The sequence below is a fragment of the Sinocyclocheilus rhinocerous genome, unplaced genomic scaffold (genome assembly GCF_001515625.1).
Source record: "Sinocyclocheilus rhinocerous isolate Xijiao unplaced genomic scaffold, SAMN03320098_v1.1 scaffold2145, whole genome shotgun sequence".
NCBI classification, from domain to species: domain Eukaryota; kingdom Metazoa; phylum Chordata; class Actinopteri; order Cypriniformes; family Cyprinidae; genus Sinocyclocheilus; species Sinocyclocheilus rhinocerous.
In genome coordinates, this window is record NW_015670983.1 from 622401 (window position 1) to 643914 (window position 21514).

Consider the following 21514-nt stretch of genomic DNA (forward strand, 5'->3'; position numbering starts at 1 on the left):
GTTTTAAATCAGAACCAATGTTACCGCCCTAAAAAGACACTAGGGCACTCAAAAGTGTGGATGTTTTGAAGCATTATTCCAGTTTTCAGAATGCTGTCATTTGGTTATCCAAATTTATTATAGACATAAGTGTGCCGACAGAACGTTTCAATTGCTTTTAAATGACATGCTTTACTGCAGTGAACTGTAAAATGTCCATGTTTTAAATCAGAACCAATGTTATCGCCCTAAAAAGACAGATTTTCCCAACATGGATCCTATAGCCTAGATAGGGCACTCAAAAGTGTGGATGTTTTGAAGCATTATTCCAGTTTTCAGAATGCTGTCATTTGGTTATCCAATGTAATTACTTAATAAAGAACATGTAGCACCATTTTAATGGCTTTAGAATAGGTTTTGATATGTGTGTGAGAACCACCCTAAATATTTTCCCAACATGGGTCTTAAAGCCTAGATAGGGCACTCGAAAGTGGTGGATCTGCAGCAAAGACAGTATTTTCCCAACATGGGTATAATCCTATAACCTAGATAAGACTGCTGTTGTGGCTTTGTGATTCTCAACTTCCATTGTTAATCAAATACTGCGTAGATTTCACCGATGATCAATGCAATAAAATGATGGAAGTGATCAACGGCACACTGTTGTAATTGCTTAAAATGATATATTTTATTAAGTGCAACATTGGCAGACCTGGCTAACTTTAATTGAATGCTTAGAACCCGTTATATACTGCTCCGATCTCACCATTCATCTTGTATGATCATTGGGAATAAATGATGGGAGTGAGGTGTTTAGCTAATTAACAGGTTGCACCGTTTAATTGCTTGAAGTGATGTATTTTATTAGCATAAACACGTGGTGACCTGTCGGTCAACTGATGGCTCTCATCTCGTTAGTATTCTGAAACTCTTCCAAACACAAGAGTTGAGTAGTTAAGCTTGCATGGTGCAAAGCGTGCAATGTATTGCCTAGCAACAGCGCAAGTGGGATGCGCGTGAGGTTAGCGAATAGAAAGCTCAAATACTGTTTCCAGGAGCAGGGCACCGCTCGCGCTGAGACGCTACCAACACGTCACGATCGGTTGGCTGTTGCTGTGTAGTCTCCCCGCTGCCTAATTCTAATTCTGTAATTCTATTGGCAGGTTATGCGTTTATTCCCCAAAGTTGTGTTTACCCGACATTCCTTTGAAGTTCGAACAGGTTTGACTCTCACTAACTCCCAAACTTTGTCGAGTTAACCTGCCTTCAACGCTGTAGGAGGTTGATCTGATTTTTATTTCTAACTCGCATAGTGCCAGCGAATCACATTTCTGTTTTACAATAGAAACATCTCCTCAGAATATGATTTCCTACATCTTTCCTCCACGCTAAGTAGGTTTTATCTGCAATTATACGGGCGAACCATTTTTTTGTTTTCTCAGCTAACTGACACAATAAGGCCAATAAAGACATGCGTGTGTGTGTGTGTGTGGAAGCATCATTTTATGGCAAGACTTACGGAAATATCTTTCTCTCAGGATATTCTCGCCTCCCGCTCACTTCGATTAAATATTGCGCATTTGCAGATTAAGTGCAAGAACATCTAAGGTTACCGGACCGACTGGCATTTTTGAGTAGTTTGAGGCTGATCATAAAAAAAAAAAAACTTTATTTTTTTTTCATTTACCGACTGCACAGAAAAAAAAAAACCGACTTTATGTTATATAAATTATGGCCATTGCGAAGAGACTGGTACATATCAATACGTTTATATCATTTGAACTTATTGACATATTCTCACATTCATATCGAACATCTGAAAGAAAATCCTCTCTGTAAAGAAATAACAGCTATTATTTTACAATATGCAAATATTGCATAATTCTAAAACAACCCCAAGCACGCTTGGTTTTTCTCAGCGAGCAGCTCTCGCGCTCCTCCAAGCGGACATGGAATTGTACGGAATTCCCGACCCGACAGCAGACCGACTGCGCATGCGCGGACGAAAACTCCATGATTTTTTTTTTTTGGCACGGGATCCTAAGGAAAAATAGGAACTTGGAAACGAATATAAACTGAAAGCAGCATCACAAAGGCATTATCAATCCCTCGCTCGCATATGTACACAGTAAAGACGCGTAGGAGCGCGCCGAAGCGTTGAATGAAGCGATCGCACGCTCCGCGGCCGAGCAGGATTCACGCGAAATTGGACGACAATGCACGGGGCGCAATAAAACCAAGCGTTATTGCTCTTTGTTTTTAAGCAGGACGGCTCGGATGGTGCGCGGGGATGTGGCTAAAAATCACACGGCGTTAATAACAGCTCCCGCAACGGCGACATTTGCGACTCAAGTCCGTCTTGACGCTTGTTCAGTCTTCAGTCTGCGTTGTGCAGCGCGCCGAAGAAGCAGGAAACTTCGTAAACACAGAGGTACGTAACGTTAGCCCGCGAGCTAAAGAAAGCTAACAGCGCGTCTACGCGACGCGACAAACTAGAACGCGTCCGTTACAGTGTTATCAAGACCGATACGTTGGTTATAATCGCAGTGTTATTACGTGTCCAGTAAGCTTGCAATACAAATAGGATGTTTAAGAATGGGCCAGCTAGCCGTCAATACGCAACGTTTGTTTATTCTTCGGGACGTAACGCTACAGTGTTTAAAAGTACCAGCGCGATACGCAAGGGAGTAACGTTACATTCCTATTTTCTTTTCGTATTCAAGTTCTAGTTTCCCCGAAACTTTGCGTACTTTTATTGGTGGTGGTTTGTTTATTCTTTAACTCTCTGCTCCAGTCATAGCCGGAGCGTTAGCCGCTTCACAATCACCCGCCTTTAAGCCAGAATAAAAACCGTTAAAATGATATGGTTTTAGGCGGTGACATAATCTCGATAACTCAAATTTGAATTTTTGAGTTGGCGCGCTGAGTATAAGTTTCAACTGTCACTTTCACTCTACTGTCAATCATATGTCAGAGTTGGACACTGACAAAAAGTACCTTGTTTTTAGACTTGTACCCTACTAGTACCATGGTATTTAGTTCCAGATCCCATGGCACATGAATATGGTGATCAAATAGTACCTTATATATCAATATAGTCGAAATTCCTATTTTTATGGATCATTTTTCCCATATTTGTGTTGAAAGTAGTTATAAACCGTTTATATTCTTTACTCATGCTATGTCGATGCCACCTGAAATATGTTTTTCTCTTTATATTTTCAGATTGTCAGCTTCTGGAGAGTTCCATAGAAGCATCCCAGTCCGTTTGAGAGGACCGGAGAGGATTGCGTGTCAATTTGTTGTATTGCTTTGTGCTTCGTTAATGCTGTGTAAACGTCCTCCAAAGAGTGTCTTTCACAATTGGTGCTGACCAAGGCTGTATAAAAATGAAAAGGTACAGCAAAAGTGCCACCCTAAGTTGCAGAATGTTGTAACATCGTACGTACTGCAAAGTTTTTGGAGTGACAAATGCATTTATTAAATGTAAAGAATGCACATGAACCCATGGTGCGTTTTGGTTTTTCTGCCAACATTTTACCTAGTTTGTTGTCTTTTTTCTAACCAAACTAAAATGTACGCACTCCACTGATTTAATGTAAATGTAGTTGTCACTACATGATGACATCTGTACTTTATGAATGTATACGAAATCCAGAATAGTCACAGATTAAAAGCTCAGAAGTGGAGTGACAACTGTATTTAGCCTAGATGCAGTGTGAACATATTTTCCAACTGAAAATAGGTGTGAAGTTTGAGTCAAATCTGGTTTGAAACTGAATCTGGTTAATCAGATCTGGTTTGAAACTGAATCTAGTTAATCAAATCTGGTTTGAATCTGAAACTGGTTCATCAAATGTAGTTAGAAACTGAATCTGGGTCATCAAATCTGGTTTGAATCTCAATCTTGTTTGAAACGGAATCTGGTTTGAATCTAAATCTGGGTCATCAAATCTGGTTTGAATCTCAATCTGGTTTGAAACTGAATTTGGTTAATCAAATCTGGTTTGAAACTGAATCTGGTTTAAATCTTGTTTGAAACTGAATCTGGTTCATCAAATCAGGTTTGAAACCGAATCTGGTTCATCTAATGTGGCTAGAAACTGAACCTTGTTCGTCAAATCTGGTTTGAATCTCAATCTAGTTTGAAACTGAATCTGGTTCATCAAATCAGGTTTGAAACCGAATCTGGTTCATCTAATGTGGCTAGAAACTGAACCTTGTTCGTCAAATCTGGTTTGAATCTCAATCTAGTTTGAAACTGAATCTGGTTCATCAAATCAGGTTTGAAACCGAATCTGGTTCATCTAATGTGGCTAGAAACTGAACCTTGTTCGTCAAATCTGGTTTGAATCTCAATCTAGTTTGAAACTGAATCTGGTTCATCAAATCAGGTTTGAAACCGAATCTGGTTCATCAAATCTGGTTTGAAACCGAATCTGGTTCATCAAATCTGGTTTGAAGCCGAATCTGGTTCATCAAACCTGGTTTGAAGCCGAATCTGGTTCATCAAACCTGGTTTGAAGCCGAATCTGGTTCATCAAATCTGGTTTGAAGCCGAATCTGGTTCATCAAATCTGGTTTGAAGCCGAATCTGGTTCATCAAATCTGGTTTGAAGCTGAATTGTAAGTGGTTTGTGTCTTTAGGAGCTGGATGTGTGCGAGCAGAAAATGACGGGGGGCAGTGAGAGTGCAGCAGGAGAAAAAGATGGAGGTACGACTCTCATCGCTCAGATCCCGGTTGGCTGGCAGAGGAAGATGGAAGCTGGGGCTGTATCTTACATCAGGTACGTCCACACCTTACTTTTTGTCATTCATAATTGCTGTTCTGATCAAATCTGAACAGTGTTGCTACTAAAAGGTACATAAGGAACATTTTTCAAGTTGCTTCACCCAAGCAAACTTTGCTCTCACGCATGCGAGTGCGTTTAGCATTCACACTAGGGCTTCCGGTGCAGACAGGTTAATGTGGAAACGGTGCTCCAAACTGGTCTGGTGTCAGCAATCTGAAAATGAATTAAACACCCATTCACACCTAGAACAACTAACTATATTAGACCGTATTAGCATCCGTACCAACGCTCCATAACATTCTGTTTGTTATATATTCGCACGCTTCAGTTTTGTTGTCTGTTGCTTTAAATGCTCGAGCTCTTTAAAGTGGATTCTGATTGGCTGTCAATGTTTTTATTGTTCATCAGCTGGAAAAAGTAGTTTTGAAAGTGATTCCTTGGTGTGACCGGAACTTTAGAGTGTAACAGTCTGAAAGTAAAAATCCCATTCATTTTCTCCATAGTGGAATTTATTTCATTAATACACTCTATTAGAATTAGTGTATAGAATATAGTATAATGCATACTAGTCTTACTCTCTGCTGACGTTGCTGTCAGTGCACAGCATTTCAAATGATGCAAAGAGAGTAAGAACCAGCAAACACACAAATGCCATTCTGTGCTCAAGTTTTAGTATGATGAAATCATGAATAAAAACAATGAAGCTTGTCACCTGCTGCTTGTATTCATGTCAGTTGTATTGATGTCTGCAGGGGAAGAGGTTGGAACCGAAGTCTGTTTCGAACCAAACAATCAAACCAAGTGTAAAAAGAGCTGTCAAACATATCAGTCTTTGTCTATTTCTTCTTCAGCCCAAGTGGTACAGTCCTTCGATCTGTGGATGAGTTGAGGGTGTATCTGCGGACAGACGGCACATGTAAGTGTGGTCTCGAGTGCCCGCTAGTCCCAAATAAGGTGAGTAGGCCTGTCGCAATAATCAATATATCGACTTATCGTGCAATATATGTACATGACCTAGTGCTGGGCGGTATGACCAAAAATGTATATCACGGTATTTTTCGGAATTATACCGGTTTCACGGTACATGACGGGTTTTTTTTTGCATGCATGACCGGGTGTTAACCATATTTTCTACTGATTGAGAGGCTTTTGGAGTGCTTCTGATGGCTCAGACTGTGTGCCAGCCGTCTGAACCTCTCTGCTACAGCTGACCTCTGCTGTTTGTGTCCTTTGGAATAGATTTGAGCATTTGCAGTTTGACAACATGAAAATAAATTTGACCCTTTTTACTCTTGTTGTAGATTATTCATCATCTTTGTTTTCATAATTATTTATCAACTTTCTCAACCTTTGAAATGGCGTTTCTGCTGGCATAAACAACAAGAGGGGAAAAGTAATGTGATCTAATGATATCATTAGGAATCGGTCACAACGGTTGACTAGTCTTTAAATGTGTCGCCTTTAAAGCATTGCTGCTACAGCCACACACACTCAGAATACATTTTCATTTGACTGTCCATGTTCAGTACTAGCAGGCTGATCCATATTCAGTGAATATGATGAGAAATCTACCTCTATATGTGTGTGGTTTTAATACTTTATCTGATTCCTGAGCTTTTCCCCTTAAAATGCTTGTGCTGTAGAGTTCACTTTTTCAGGGGCCTTGCTTCCGGAAGTATTTCCCATTCATGTCTCCTATAGGTATTTTAAAAAAGTCAAAGAGTTAAAGAGGTATAAGGTGAATCAAACATTACAAATTCTAATTTGAAGCAAAAATGTATTTGAAAGTCAGAGAGAAGCATAAAAGTGCAAGACTATGTACTTAACGACTTATAGGAAGGAAAGAACCACAAACCATTGCGAATGAGTACAAGCATTGAGAATGAGAATCAAAATAAATATGACGGATAAATATACAACTATTTAAAGATGTTGATTAGGTTTATAGAAATAGCAGATTTTATGTTTATTGCAAAATATACATGTACACACAAACATATGAGTAGTTTGAGAGCGTAGGAAGATTCTGTTACGTCATTTGCTGTGTTTCGTGGGAGTGGGCAGGGAATTCTGTTGCAATGATGCATATACCATTGACTAACTTCCTCTGAGCTGAAAGTAGGCCTGTCGCAATAATCAGTATTGCGCAATATATGTACATGACCTCAATAATTTTTGGTGACGCAATATATCGCCCATTATATTTACTTAAAAATTAATGTCACCATGTTTTGTACATTCCACTTGCGCCTGTGTTTTTTGCAGCTTCTCGTACATAACGTGGTGTCGTCATGAGGTGCTAGTTCAAATTTAAAAAAATTATTCTACTAAAAAAGTTTCATTTGCAGATATGATCTTGTTTAGGGATCTGTGTCTTTGTGCATACGGACATCTGACTGCTGAGTAGTGATTGTGTTTTTCAGCAATAGTGTGCACCCTTAATTTACAGAGAAAAGAAGGTCAGGGATAAATCTGTAGATGGAAAAATCTCCATACAAGTTCTTTGTGCATTTTTCTTTCTTTGTACTTGTTACTTTGCACTTTTTGTTAGAAAATGTTTATTTAATATTTATTCAGTTTTTTTAAGGTATCTAATATTTTGAAACTTAATTTGCATGATCTAAATATTCTTAAAAACTAAAAGTTTGTTGTCATTTAGACGTGTGTAGGCCTTCTTGCGTTATTATGCTGTTACATTATGATTATATATTCAGTGGCATAAAATGGTCTTTAAAATGACAATAACATCGCTTATCGCAATTATTTCTGGGGCAATATATCGCACAACAAAAAGTTGTTATCGTGACAGGCCTAAAGGTGAGATCAACATTGAGTGCCGAAGCCTTCTCATTCATGATAGAGAATTCATTAGGCATTATAGTTTGCAGCTATGTTTGGAATTAAATACTAGCCTACTTCTGACTGTACTTTATTAATAACATGTGAAACACTGATATGAATCCTTGTTGATATGCTGCATGTTTTATTTAGCTATCAGCGTCCAATTATTATCTCAGACATCTGATTATTTTAAGTAGACTTTTAAAGTCCTATATGATTAATACTGGTTTATTTGTTTTATTTTGTCAAGTTGAGTGCACTGCTTTGCAAAATGCACACGCAGTGTCTTCTTTGCTCTTTTTGGCAAATGTCATCCAAGTATTCCATGCATACAGAAAGCTTGCTTACTGTGTACTGTATAAACATTGCATACTGCAGAATTAATAAGAGTTGTATGATAATATGCAATTTTAAACATTAACTTTATTGCATGCATTTAAAAAAAAAAGTGACTTTTTAAATTCATACAGGTCTTTAATTTTGACCCTGCTGCGGTGGTCCAAGCTCCTGGTCATCAGTCAGGGAAAATAGAGGAAGACATGACCAAACTCTGTAACCATCGCAGGAAAGTTGATGCCATGGCGGCGTTATGCCAAAGCATGCAGCCCTCCCATCTTCCCTCGTCGGCTCAAGCCACAGGTATTGCATCTTAATGCACACATTATTCCAACACGATGACTTTTTAGAAGGAATATTCCAGGTTCTGTGACATGCTGTCATGACGTGTTGAATTATGTATATATATATATATATATATTTATATACTGTATATATTAGGGATGCTAATGATTAATCGACAATCGATTAATAATTGATTGAAGCTATCATGGTCGATTATGTGGTGCGTGCAATAGAAATTTAGTAATCAAGTCAAGTTTACTTATATTTCCCCACAAAGATAACTGTTTCCTCATATGTGACCCTGGACCACAAAACCAGTCATAAGGGTCAATTTTTCGAAATTGAGATTTATACGTCATCTGAAAGCTGAATAAATAAGCTTTCCATTGCTGTATGGTTTGTTAGGATAGGACAATATTTGTCTGAGATACAACTATTTGAAAATCTGGAATCTGAGGGTGCAAAAAAAATAATTTAAAAAAATCGCCTTTAAAGTTGTCCAAATGAAGTTCTTAAATGCATATTACTAATCAAAAATTCAGTTTTAATATATTCAAAATGGTGTGTATATTAATATTTATTCCAGCATTTAAACCTCTTCATATACTGTAATTGTAAGTGCTTTCCTGTTAACACATTTTTGACTTATTTTTACAAACTGAGGGACAAGTTGCAATATTTGTCTGTAGCAATCGACAGCATGTCACAGATATTCTTCATGCAGCTTAACATTTATTGAACCCAGAACATTCCTTTAACAGCTTGTCTTAAAGTAAATTACAGTATGTGACCACTGCTGTTCTCTTGGAGTGAAAAATATGATCTACATCTTGTGTCCAAATATTACTTATTCAAATTATTACATTTGACCAAAATATGCAGTCACTCATAGTTTGTCTTAAGTATCCAGTTCACTGTAATTTCAGTCTATTTAACTTGTAAACTAAACTGCAACCACCATGTTTCCTTTTTTTAAAAACATTACTAGCCAGATCAGAGTGTGATATGCAGTGCCTATGAAAGTATTCACCCCCTTGGAGTTTTTCCATATTTGAATCACAGTGGGCTTAAAAATGTGTCATTGATCAACTGTTGCTTTGTTGTTCCACTAGTCACAACTTTATAGAAGATTTGCAAAAAGAAAGTCACTGTTAAAAGATGTCATATGACATCTCAGCTACAGTTTGTCTGAGACATTGAAGCCAACTGGAAGAAGGTTCTGTAGTCTGAGACCAAAATTAAGTTTAGTTTAAAGAAATTAGGTTAGTCTTGAAACCTAATTTGAAATAGTGATTTTTCATGTTGAAATCTGAATATTTTTTCTGTTGTTCAGTGTCATAAAAGCCAACCCTCTATGATTCAGTGTTAAAGTCCTAAAATAAACATTTGCATTTATGCATTTAGCAGATGCTTTCATCCAAAGCAACTTACAAAAGAGGAACCAAAGCAGTTTATCAAAGAGCCAACAACATTCATAATATGCAATGCCATGTTTATTAGACAACTTAGATTTGGATTTTTGGGGGGAAAATGCTTTTTATAGGCACCTGTATTTAAGTCCAGCTTTCTTCAGTAAGGTGAGTTGTATTGTCTGATTGTTTGTTTAAGGAGGTGTTGTATGCTCAGTGGATGGCAGAGAGCTGAGAGGATCAATGGTGGCTCATGGAGACGGCACCCACTGCACTTACCCTCAGCAAAGACACAACCAACCCAAATCCAACATTGGCTTTCCTCTGTCCTCTCCCCGTGCTGTTGTGCAAAATGGTTCTGTTAGCCTTGCCTCTATTTCTCGGCCTCTAGAACAGGGTTCACCTTTAAAGAAACCTCAAACGCCAGTGGGCTGCATGCCTGGTTACGCGAAACAGCAGTGGAGCCCTCATCCACCGCAAAGGACAGTGCACAGCCCCACTTCTCCTAACAGTGTTAAACCTGGTGTACACACGCATATGCATCCTCCAGACCCCTCCAGTTCCTATTCCTTATCCCCGTCTTCATCCTTTGCGCTGAGTGGTCGAGCAGCTCCGCCACACTCCCAGGGAGCAAGTGTTAAGTCGCCCTCTCCTCTGTCACCCTCACGTACCTTGGACACTTTCTCACCCCACCAACGCTCTCGCCACTCTTCGACGTCCTCGCTCTCAGAACACGTGGCCCAAGGGTCCGTCTTCATTCAGGGGGGCAAACCGTTGCAGCCCACCATGCCGTGCTCCTCTCCCAAGCTTCCTCTTGCGCCTTCCAGTCCATGTAGTCGCTTGGAGGGCATACTGCAGCACTACAAAGACTGTAGTACCTCCAACACAAGCTCCAGTGCTAATTCTAGCAACCAAAGCAACCATCAGATGTCACAAGCCCTGTCGTTGGTGCATCCCAACGCAGGCGGCAAGAGGAACGGAGTGAGTTCTGCTCAAGCCCCAGGACTGCTTGGCCTTCCACTAGGACAGATTCTCAACCAACAGAAGAGCCAGCAAAAGGGCCACATCAATAACTCCTTCCCGGCCAGCAGCCTCCTCTCTGCGGCCGCCAAAGCCCAGCTGGCCAACCAGAAAACCCAGCTCAATGCAGCCGATGCGCTGGCCGCACTCCCTCTTACGGGCTTGGACAAGGAACAGCAGTCAAAGGTATTGATTAGCACTTTAAACAGTAGCGTCCACCCAACTTCTGCCAGAACACAGTCCCTGACCGCCCTGTTGCTTCCGCACTCCCCTTCCCTTTCCCCGGCTTCCCCTGCTGTCGCTAAGAAAAATTTGCGGCGCAAACGGCAGAGACGCTCGCCCACCGTTTTGGGCATGCTCAAAGACTCGCAGTTAGGTCTGACTGCAGGAGATCTCTCCGGGCCGCCTCTGCTTATCTCCCCATGCCTTTTGCCACCTTTTCCTCCTGTACCTCACTTAGACAACTACCGGCTACCTGTCGCTCTTCCGAATGCCTCCAGGTTGCAGGATTCGGAGGAAGGCAGGAAGCCAGGACTTGCTAATTCCCTCCCACTTTCCTCCCCATCTTCATCCCAGCCCCTTTCCGCCCTGCTTCAGCTTCTTAGCATGCAAAGCGCAACCCAGCAATCCAGCGGCGCCACTGCCATGCCTGGCAACAGGCACACAAACACGTTGCCCTCTTCACCGAGACCAATCACTCCACAGACGCCCCAGTGCAACGTGCAGTCCACATTACGTTTACTCAACCCCACCCCGCAACCTCAACCCCAAAGCACAGTGCCCATGCCAGAACCTCCTATCCAGCAACCCCCATCCCAACCCTTTCCTTTGATGGGTGACGAGACAACAATGAACCTCAAAACAACCTCCAATAACACCATTCTGAACTTGAGCCAGCCCTACACGGGCACAACGTCGGACCTCAACAGTTCAATTCTGAGCATGATGAACCAGATGTCCTCAACATGCTTTCCCTCATTCCTGGACAAAGGTTGTGGATCCAAAACAACAGAGACTTGTCCTGACCACAGTACCTACCAAATTAACCAGTCAAACCACAACCAAGCTGTGGAAAGTAAAGGTGAGACTTCTTATCTTGTGTTTTTTGGAGCATTTATACATGAAATGTTGTTTAGGTGGTCTGTTTTACACTTGTATTTTCTCGGCAGGTCCTGTAGAGACGATGGATCAGCCGGACTCAGACACAAGATTGCTGGGTGGCTGTGAGCCCGACCACAGCCTCTCTCTGCCCAATGCCCCCTCTTCCGACCTTTCTAATCCCTCAACCGACCCCGCTGTTTCCCTTGCAGAGGCTTTTCCCTTCATGTCCCAAGAACAGCTCCTCCAGCTTCTTTCCTCCAACGCCGGTCTGCCTTCCCTGCTGCCGCCCTTCCTTGGCTCCCTGCCTTTAGGGTTCTGGACGGGCAGCCAACCTTCTGTGCCCGGCGGCAACCAAGCCCAGCATCAACAGCCAGCCAGTGCCATCCTAAACCAGGGCTCTCCTCTCAATGTCCTAAACCAGGGCGAGCTTCCTCTCAACCTCGTGAGCCTGTTAAATCCGCCAGGTTCTGCTGCACCGCTGCCCCCTGTTGCAGGGCTGGAAGGTGGTGAAAAACCGCCTGGGCTTCAAGCCCTCCTCATGGCTTCGTTGCTGCTTGGCCAGAATCCGGCTGCCATGATGCCACTACCAGCGCTCAACCTGGAGCTTCCTACGCCACCGCAGCAGGTCTTTGCGGACGGAGTGTCCCTGGAGAAGACCCCCGCTCTGCTGGACTCGGTCCTGATGGGGCCGGGGCTCCTGGAGGCTCTTCAAACTCTAGCGCCCAGTGCAGACGGCCAGTCGCTACTTCTTTCCGCCTCCCTCACTCCACCCCCTCACGCCTTCTTGTCCCTCAACCCTGCTCTGCTGGCCGCAGCTCTTGCCCAGACAGAACCCCTACCCAACCACGCACCATCCCCCCCGCCTCATTCTCAGGTACACGCACAGTCGCGCACCAGTTGCATGCTTCGCTACATGTGCACATACAGTCTGCATGCTTCCAATTGATGCATCTGTTTACAATGACAGGGCTTTCCAACCAGATGTTCTCCCCTAGTGGTTAATGATGGATTTGTGCAATTTTAATACAATGGTCAATTTCATAAAAACTGGAAAAATAAATGTCAGGGTTGGGGTTAACCTCAAAATCAAAAGGATTGGACATTATATTCTTCTAATTGTGGTATTATTTTCATGACAGTTATGCGCATTTAAACTCCCAGTCTCCACATTTTCAGCCTCCTACTATAATGCATTTACTGTAATTAAATATTATTTATATTGTAATTTCTAAGTCATTTTGTCTGGTGCATGCAAGTGTTTTTTTTTTTTTTTGCACTTCATTGAGAATTTGTTTTGAAAATGTGGTCAATTGTCATGAAATTAATCTCACATTGCAAAAAGTCTTAATGCTAAAGGGATAGTTCACCCAAAAATCTAAATAGTCACCATTTACTCACCCTTATGTTGTTCCAAACTCATAACCTATTTTAGTTACTTGGGTTTTCAGCGGACAGAAAAATATCTTGATTTGTGTTTTGAAAATGAACCAAAGTCTTATGGATTTGGAATGACATGAGGGTGAACAATTTTTGGGTGAACTATGCCTTTAATAAAAATAGGCTTTATTTTATTTATGTGAAATAAAAAATTTTCTTTGAATTTTGGAGACATTTTTACACTCAGAATGTCAATGCAGAATTGCCAGTGCTAAATTACAGGAGTCAAATATCAGGAAAGTTCACCTGATAAAGGTTGGGAGTCCTTGTTTTACGGGTTGTGCCTTTGGAACATTGTTTTGAGATCCGAGTACATGCATCTTGTGCAATACATATATGAATCTGTGTGGCTGTAGGGGACTCTGTCCAGCCCTGCTCTAGTTTCTACCTCGGTGTCCTGCGGCCCTCTGGTGTCCAGCACGGGGCCGGAAGTGTGTGACCCTCTGGCTGAGCAGGACAAGAACAACACCCAGACACCTCATTTCCTACCGCCTCTACTCGCCCCTGGGGTTCTTGGTAAGTGGATCAGTTTGTCAATGAAAACACTTTAACACTTTACTTCAAGCCTTTATGCATAATGCATTATAAAAGTAGTTTTAATGCATTAATTATGCCTTGTAATACACCTTATAATGCATTGTGCAATCTCGTGAATAATTGTAACTACAGTTAATACATTATAACACTTATCAATTCATTGTTACATTATGCCTTTCATATGCGGTTATAATTATTTACGACAAGATATAATGTATTACAATGCACATTATGAATAATTATAATGCATCATACCCCCTTAATAACCCTTTATAATGCATTATACATAAAGGTTTTAAGTAAAGTGTTACCTATTTTAAATGTGCCTTTCTTTGGAATAACTATAATTATAAAAATGTATAGTACGTTCTTCTTTCAATTGGTGTGACTTTACAATAACCTCAAGTCTCTAACCATTATACAGCATAAGAGGGCTTTTGTTTCTTCTGATAGGGACTTCAGTGATAATGTACTTTGTGTTTGCATTAAAAATGTGAAAAAGTTAAAAATAAATGCACAAATGCTATAGCTTAATTACAAAAATACTATAATTATATTCCATTACTCCTTTAATACATGTCTACATTAATAATCTAATACAATTTGATATGAATATCCCACATTTCTGCCACAACATTAGTGTTACTACAGTAAATCCATGGTAAATTGTAGATTGAAAAGCTTCTGACTGTACTGTTGTACTGTCACAGTGTTTCTGCCGTTTTGAGTAACATAATTGAGAAGATGTCATTGCCTTACCGAGAACTTAGTCTGGAAGACACTGGGTTTCAAAACCTTGTTTTCTTCATGCTTTGTTTTTGTCATTATCCTCATTTAATGTTTCACACATTGTTCTCAAACAATGGACTGGAAAAAAGACATTTGAATCAAAACATCTTATCATTAACGTTAATCCTGTCCGTCATCTTACATTGATGCAGTTGCTGATGAACATGATGCAGGACGACCGACTGACTGTGTGATGAAGCCTGTGAGCCTAAAATCAAGATATGAGGGCAAAAAATAAATGACCCTCTTATATTTCTATCATATGATAGAGTTTAGCAATATCACACCAGCAAGAGTGCTGTTTTCCCCAATATCTGCACGATTGCAAATGTGATATTGATTTAATACAGTTCAATAAACAAGAAGTTAATATTGTTACATTTTAGACACAATACTGTTAGTATTTTCTATTTTGTTCAATTTCACCAATGAAAATTGTTCCAGTCAAAGCCACAGCAGAACTGAATAACACAGCGATGATTCATTACTGAATGAATCTGTGTTTTTGAATGACTCAGTGATTCAGTGACTTGTTCATATGCCTTGTCCAAATACCCACACTTGCGGTCTTTGCACTTGACCACTTGACTACTTATATGACGTATTTCCTGTATTTGGCCCAAGTGTTCAAGTGAGCATGAAGACCACAAATGTGTGTAGAACTTTTAATTACCTGATGGGACACACTTGTAGTGTTGTAAAAATGCAAGTGTTTACATAGCTTTATTTTAATTTTAATTTTAATTTTAAATACTTTGCATTTTAAAATCAACTAAATGTCTATTCAGTAGTCCCTATAACATGACATAATTTTAATTTGTGGTGCTTCTAATTAAGTGATAAAAAGCAGTTGCAAATGTTGTACAAAATAAATATCACCACTACTCATCTTTACACCAATAAAACGTAAAAACACTGTTTTTCTACCAAATTATATGTAATATCTAATTATTATTCATATTTAACTTACATTGGAAAGGTTTCCCTGACCTCTCGCGATCTTGGCAAAAAGTCTCATGATTTATTTCCAGAACATGATGCATGATGGGATACACTAAGCCTCGAATAGCGCTCCGGAGCGGTATTCGAGATAGTGTGGATTTAGTGTGCGTTAAGGGCACTGCGCTCTGGTTTTTCTGAAGACCTGGGACAGTCTTGCGCACTTACTTCCTGTCGCGCGCACGCGCTCTCAAGTGGCCAAGACCACAAGTGTGGGTATTTGGACAAGGGGTTAGAGTCACTTGATTCATTTCTGAGTGAATCAGCTGTTTGAATGAATCGTTTGAATGAATGATTCGCTGACTTTTAGACAAAAAAAATGTATATTTCAATATTACATTAAAACCATTAATCTCACAGCATTATGATTCTAATTGCAGTGTAAATGCATTTATTTTATTTACAACACTTCAAATGCAGCTTCTGAAAACAGTGTTATGGCCTTATAAGTTAAATCGTAAAATCAAAAATATTTCTTTCTAAAACTATTTTTGTAATCTATTGTAGTCTATTCAATGCTTTTCTCATTGAACACTATAATGACTTTGATCTTTTGGCAGGTCATTTCTCAGCCCAAATGTGCGATTTAATATTAAATCAATTAATTGGCACGTCATGTAATTAATTCAATTAAAATTTTTAATAGATTGACAGGCATACAAACTATTGTGACATGATATTTGATCGTCTACTAATTAAGGGTGGGCGATATGGCAAAAAATAAAATCTCGATATTTTTTTTTTCCCTCCCAGAACTTTTGACCGATTCTCGATTTTTAACTAATCAACTTGAAAATGTAACTACAACATGATTCAAGCTATTTTTTCTTTACTAATCCTCTAGTTAAAGAAATTTCTATTTCAAGTGCACCACACATGATGCAAATGTTAAACAAATCGCTTGTTAAATATCTTTGCAGAAAAGATGCATGAACTACAACTACATCTTACAAACTTGTCTTAAACATATTAGATGTTCAGAAATAATACAAGGAAAATTTTTTTTTTTTAAATCTCAGAAGTCAAGGTAATTCAAATTCAAAATGACTGAAGGTAAAACAGCAGTAGACTATAATTAACTATAAATGTTCTGTAAAAACATTGAACAGCAGCTTTCAGCCTGTCACCGTGATGCAAACATGAAATATCAGACATACAGTAGTGGTTCTGTACAGGTTTTTATTAGATTACGCTGCTTTGCCACTGCTTTTATGGACGCGTTTGACTGTTGCGCTCGCATCTCTTGCATGAAACGGCTTTCTAAAAACACAGCGCTCAAGTTAAACGAAGCTCAACTCCATCTTCCTGCATGTTTTCCTATTCCACTGCCTGCGTCGCATCTTTATCAACACAAAAGCGCATTCAGTGTGAACCGCACCTCCTTCTGGTGCTTCACAGAACGGTTCCGACATGCGGTCGGATCATTCATTTCTCTTTACTGTTATCATTGGCATACTGTCAAAGAGTCTAATTCTAACGTTTGGTGATATTTCTATTCAAATTCGTGATTCCTCAATCTATAAAAAATTTAATCGTGGCAAAATATTAAATTTGAATTAAAGGCACGATATGCACGATTTTTTAATTAAAATATCCAAAAACCACTAGAACGGTGTTATATAGAGAATAAATGCAGTCAAAACTAACAAAAGAGCAATAATATATAAGTGCAAATGACAAGTCTCGGTTAGCCTAACGCAGTACACGTAGCAAGGTGTATATATATATATATATATATATTATACACACACACACACACACAAAGAAAAACAAGTAGATGGAATAGAAAAAATAGAAAGCTGCTAGTTTTTTTTTTTTAAATAAAAGAAGATAAATAGATAAAGTAGAATTTTTTTATTCTTAATAAGTTTTTATTTCAATTTCTTACATTTGTTTTCTGTTTAGCTGTGTTACTTTTATTTACATTTCATTTTTAGTCATTTTGCAATGAGTTTTATTAGTCTTTGAAATAAAAAACAGCTAAATAGAAATATTTAAGTTTAATTTTTTTGTCATTTTGTTATGTGCTTGTCATTTTTATTTTTTTAATGTTTCTATTTAGCTGTTACTTTTATTTTCATTTTTAGTTATTTAGTTATGAGTTTATATCATTTTTATTAGTCTTTTAAATATTTCTATTTAGCTGTTTTTTATTTCAGTTAAATTTTTTTGTCATTTTGTTGTGTGCTTGTCATTTTTATTTTATTAATGTTTCTATTTAGCTTTGTTGTTTTTAAGTTTTAGTAGTTGTCATGCTTTTTGTCTTTTTTAAATTTCTATTTAGCTTTGAATTATTTTTAAGTTCGTCATTTTATGCGCTTTTGTCATTTTTAGTAGTTTTCGATTTAAATATTTCTATTTAGATTTAAGTTGCTTTTCTTTCAGCTTAAGTTTTAGTCTTATGTGCTTTTGTCATTTTTATTTTCACTTTTCTATTTAGCTTTGAATTTTTTTTTATTTATGTTTATGTTTTAGTTAAGGTTATGGTTAGTCTTTTAATATTTCTGTTTAGCTTTAAAATATTTTTATTTCCGTTTAAGTTTTAGTAATTTTGTTGTGCTTTAATTTTTATTATTATTATTTTAAATATTTCTATTTAGCTTTAAGTTATGTTTTATTTCACTCTAAGTTTTGGTGATATTGTTATGTGCGCTTGAAATTTTTATTCGTGTTTTTACATATTTCTGTTTACCATTAAGCTTTTATTTGTATTTTTATATATATTTATTTTTATTTATGTTTCTCTATTTTGTTTTAAGTTACTTTTCATTCAGTTTAAGTGTTAATAATTTTGTTATGTGCTTTTATCATTTCTATTAGTTTTCTGTTTGGCTTCAAGTTATTTCAGTTTTAATCATTTTGTTACGTGCTTTTGTCATTTTTATTATTTTTTATTTTATTTTAAGAGCCTAGTTAAATTTAGTAGATTTAGTTTTACCAGTCTTTAATTCAGTGGTCTTGCTTATTTTAAAATAAATATAAATAACTTTAGAAATATTCTGTTGATTCAGGTTTTATTCATTTACAATAATGAAATAAAACTAAAAATTAAATTGATATTTGTAATTTATAAAACCATTGTTAAAACAAAGAGTAAACATAAATAATTATAATTAAACATAAATTGCCAATAGAACCACAAGATAAAATTAGTTATTAGAGTAAATTATTAGATAAAATTAGATTCTTAAATTTAAATAAAAAAAAAACGAATCTTTAAAAAGACTTTTCAAAGATTGTTATTATATAATAATAAATAGTATAATAATAAAATATTTTCTAGATGAATAAGGCCATGTGGCAACAATAATAGCATACTACTGTCTGAAATGTTCATTTTTAGTTTTAGTAATTTTGTTGTGCTTTAATTTTTATTATTATTATTTTAAATATTTCTATTTAGCTTTAAGTTATGTTTTATTTCACTCTAAGTTTTGGTGATATTGTTATGTGCGCTTGAAATTTTTATTCGTGTTTTTACATATTTCTGTTTACCATTAAGCTTTTATTTGTATTTTTATATATATTTATTTTTATTTATGTTTCTCTATTTTGTTTTAAGTTACTTTTCATTCAGTTTAAGTGTTAATAATTTTGTTATGTGCTTTTATCATTTCTATTAGTTTTCTGTTTGGCTTCAAGTTATTTCAGTTTTAATCATTTTGTTACGTGCTTTTGTCATTTTTATTATTTTTTATTTTATTTTAAGAGCCTAGTTAAATTTAGTAGATTTAGTTTTACCAGTCTTTAATTCAGTGGTCTTGCTTATTTTAAAATAAATGTAAATAACTTTAGAAATATTCTGTTGATTCAGGTTTTATTCATTTACAATAATGAAATAAAACTAAAAATTAAATTGATATTTGTAATTTATAAAACCATTGTTAAAACAAAGAGTAAACATAAATAATTATAATTAAACATAAACTGCCAATAGAACCACAAGATAAAATTAGTTATTGGAGTAAATTATTAGATAAAATTAGATTCTTAAATTTAAATTTAAAAAAAAACTAATCTTTAAAATATTTTTCAAAATTGTTATTATATAATAATAAGTAGTATAATAATAAAATATTTTCTAGATGAATAAGGCCATGTGGCAACAATAATAGCATACTACTGTCTGAAATGTTCATTTTTAGTTTTAGTAATTTTGTTGTGCTTTAATTATATTCAGTTTTTCTATTCTATTTAGCACATTTTTTATTTCAATTTAAGTTTTGGTAATTTTGTTATGCTTTTCATATTTTTTTAAATATTTGTATTTAGCTGTAAGTTGCTTTTTTCAGTTAAATTTTTTGTCATCTTGTGTGCTTCTGTCATTTTTATTAGTTTTAAAAAATATATATATTTCTATTTAGCTATGTGCTTTTGTCATTTTTAGTTTTCTTTACTATTTCTATTCAGCTTTAAGTTGCTTTCTTTTCACTTTAAGTTTTAGTAATACTATGTTTTTTTTAATTTACCATTAAGTTTTTTTCTTGTGTTTTGGTAGTTTTGTTGTGCTTGTCATATTTATTTATATATTTCTATTTAGCTTTAAATAGCTTTTCTTTAAGCTTAAGTTTGAATTATTTTGTTAGGTTTCAAAATAATGTAAGATTATAATTATTTAATAATAAATAGCATAATAATACTTTCTAGATGAATAAGGTCATGTGACGACAATAACAGCATACTACTGTCTGAAATGTTTATTATGCACACTGTGTTACTTATTAACAGCACTGCATACTGCACACTGAGCAGTGTACTAGTGTTTATACCCCTTGTTCTTTCTCGTCCGTCTCCGCTCAGGCTGAAGATGTGCACACAGGAGCCAGAAGGGGGCGCAAGAGGAAACAGTCGTAAGTGCAGCTGTTCAGAACTCAACAGGTTGAAGTGCTTTGTGTTTTACTCTCTTCTTCTTCTTCTTCTTCTTCTTCTTCAGGCTGCAGAGAGGTGGCATCGACAGCATCATCGAGGAGCCGACGGTGAGGCAAACACACATGTACGACACGCACGCCTCACGCTCTGAGCCGCATTAACTCGTGTTTGATGTGTTGTGATGCAGATAGTGCTGTCCAGATCCACGCGGCCCGCCAGAGGGAAGAGGCGCCGCGTCGTCCGATAGATCCGACCGTACTTTCCCGCCAACACCAGCACTGTTGCCACGGCAACACCGTCTGAGCCGCACTGTGAAGAGTCTCCGAGATTCTCTCCTCCTCCGTCTGTTTGTGTTCGTTCACCTTCTGTTACCACGAATGCGACTGATGCTACATTGTTACATTTGCAAACCGTTACCAGGCAACCAATGATGACTATTGATAAATTGTTGCGTCAGTTTAGGAATAGTTATTGTTTGTTAACTCAGTTACTTATGCTTCTTGTTTCATGATCGAGGTCCAGTGTGATTGACAGCTCTGATTCAAAGGAATAGTTCAGGCAAAAATTTGAAAAAATGAGCTGTAAATGTGTTCACCCTCAGGCCAAACAAGATTAGGATGAGTTTGTTTCTTCATCAGATTTGTAGAAATGTAGCATTGCATCAGTGTCTCAGCAATGGATGCTCTGCAGTGAATGGGTGCCGTCAGAATGAGAGTCCAAACAGCTGATAAAAACATCACAATAATCCACAAGTAATCCACAGCACTCCAGTCCATCAGTTAACATCTGGAGAAGACAAAAGATGAAACAAATCCAGCAGTGTGTGTGTGTTACAGGAGTGTATCTGTAGGTTTTAGGGGCTTTAGTCGTGGATCTGCACAGAGCTCATCAACACAGGCACAAGAATATTACTGAATATTTAAAATAATGATTTAATAATGATGCTGATTATGCAATTTTACTATTGAATTTATGTATATATGTACAGTTTTAGTATTTTATTTTGTACACCTTTTTTAGGAAAAAAATGATCAATTTGTAAAATATTTCTCCTGCAGAGAAACCTTTCCTTTCTCATATTCATGTTTGATTTGTAAAGAAAATACTTTGAGAATTGTG

At 37.2% G+C, this 21514-nt stretch overlaps 1 protein-coding gene across 1 annotated transcript; it reads left to right on the top strand.

Moving 5' to 3' along the window:
• The first annotated feature begins 1941 nt into the window (after nt 1-1941).
• LOC107734598 (methyl-CpG-binding domain protein 6) lies at nt 1942-20950 on the top strand. Its single transcript, XM_016546591.1, has 12 exons — nt 1942-2410; nt 3205-3376; nt 4627-4766; nt 5624-5726; nt 8084-8252; nt 9843-11744; nt 11833-12638; nt 13558-13717; nt 14680-14729; nt 20327-20376; nt 20460-20502; nt 20583-20950. Exons 3-12 carry the CDS (start codon nt 4651-4653, stop codon nt 20640-20642), a joined length of 3459 nt encoding a protein of 1152 aa, XP_016402077.1. The 5' UTR covers nt 1942-2410; nt 3205-3376; nt 4627-4650; the 3' UTR covers nt 20643-20950.
• The last annotated feature ends 564 nt before the right edge of the window (nt 20951-21514 follow it).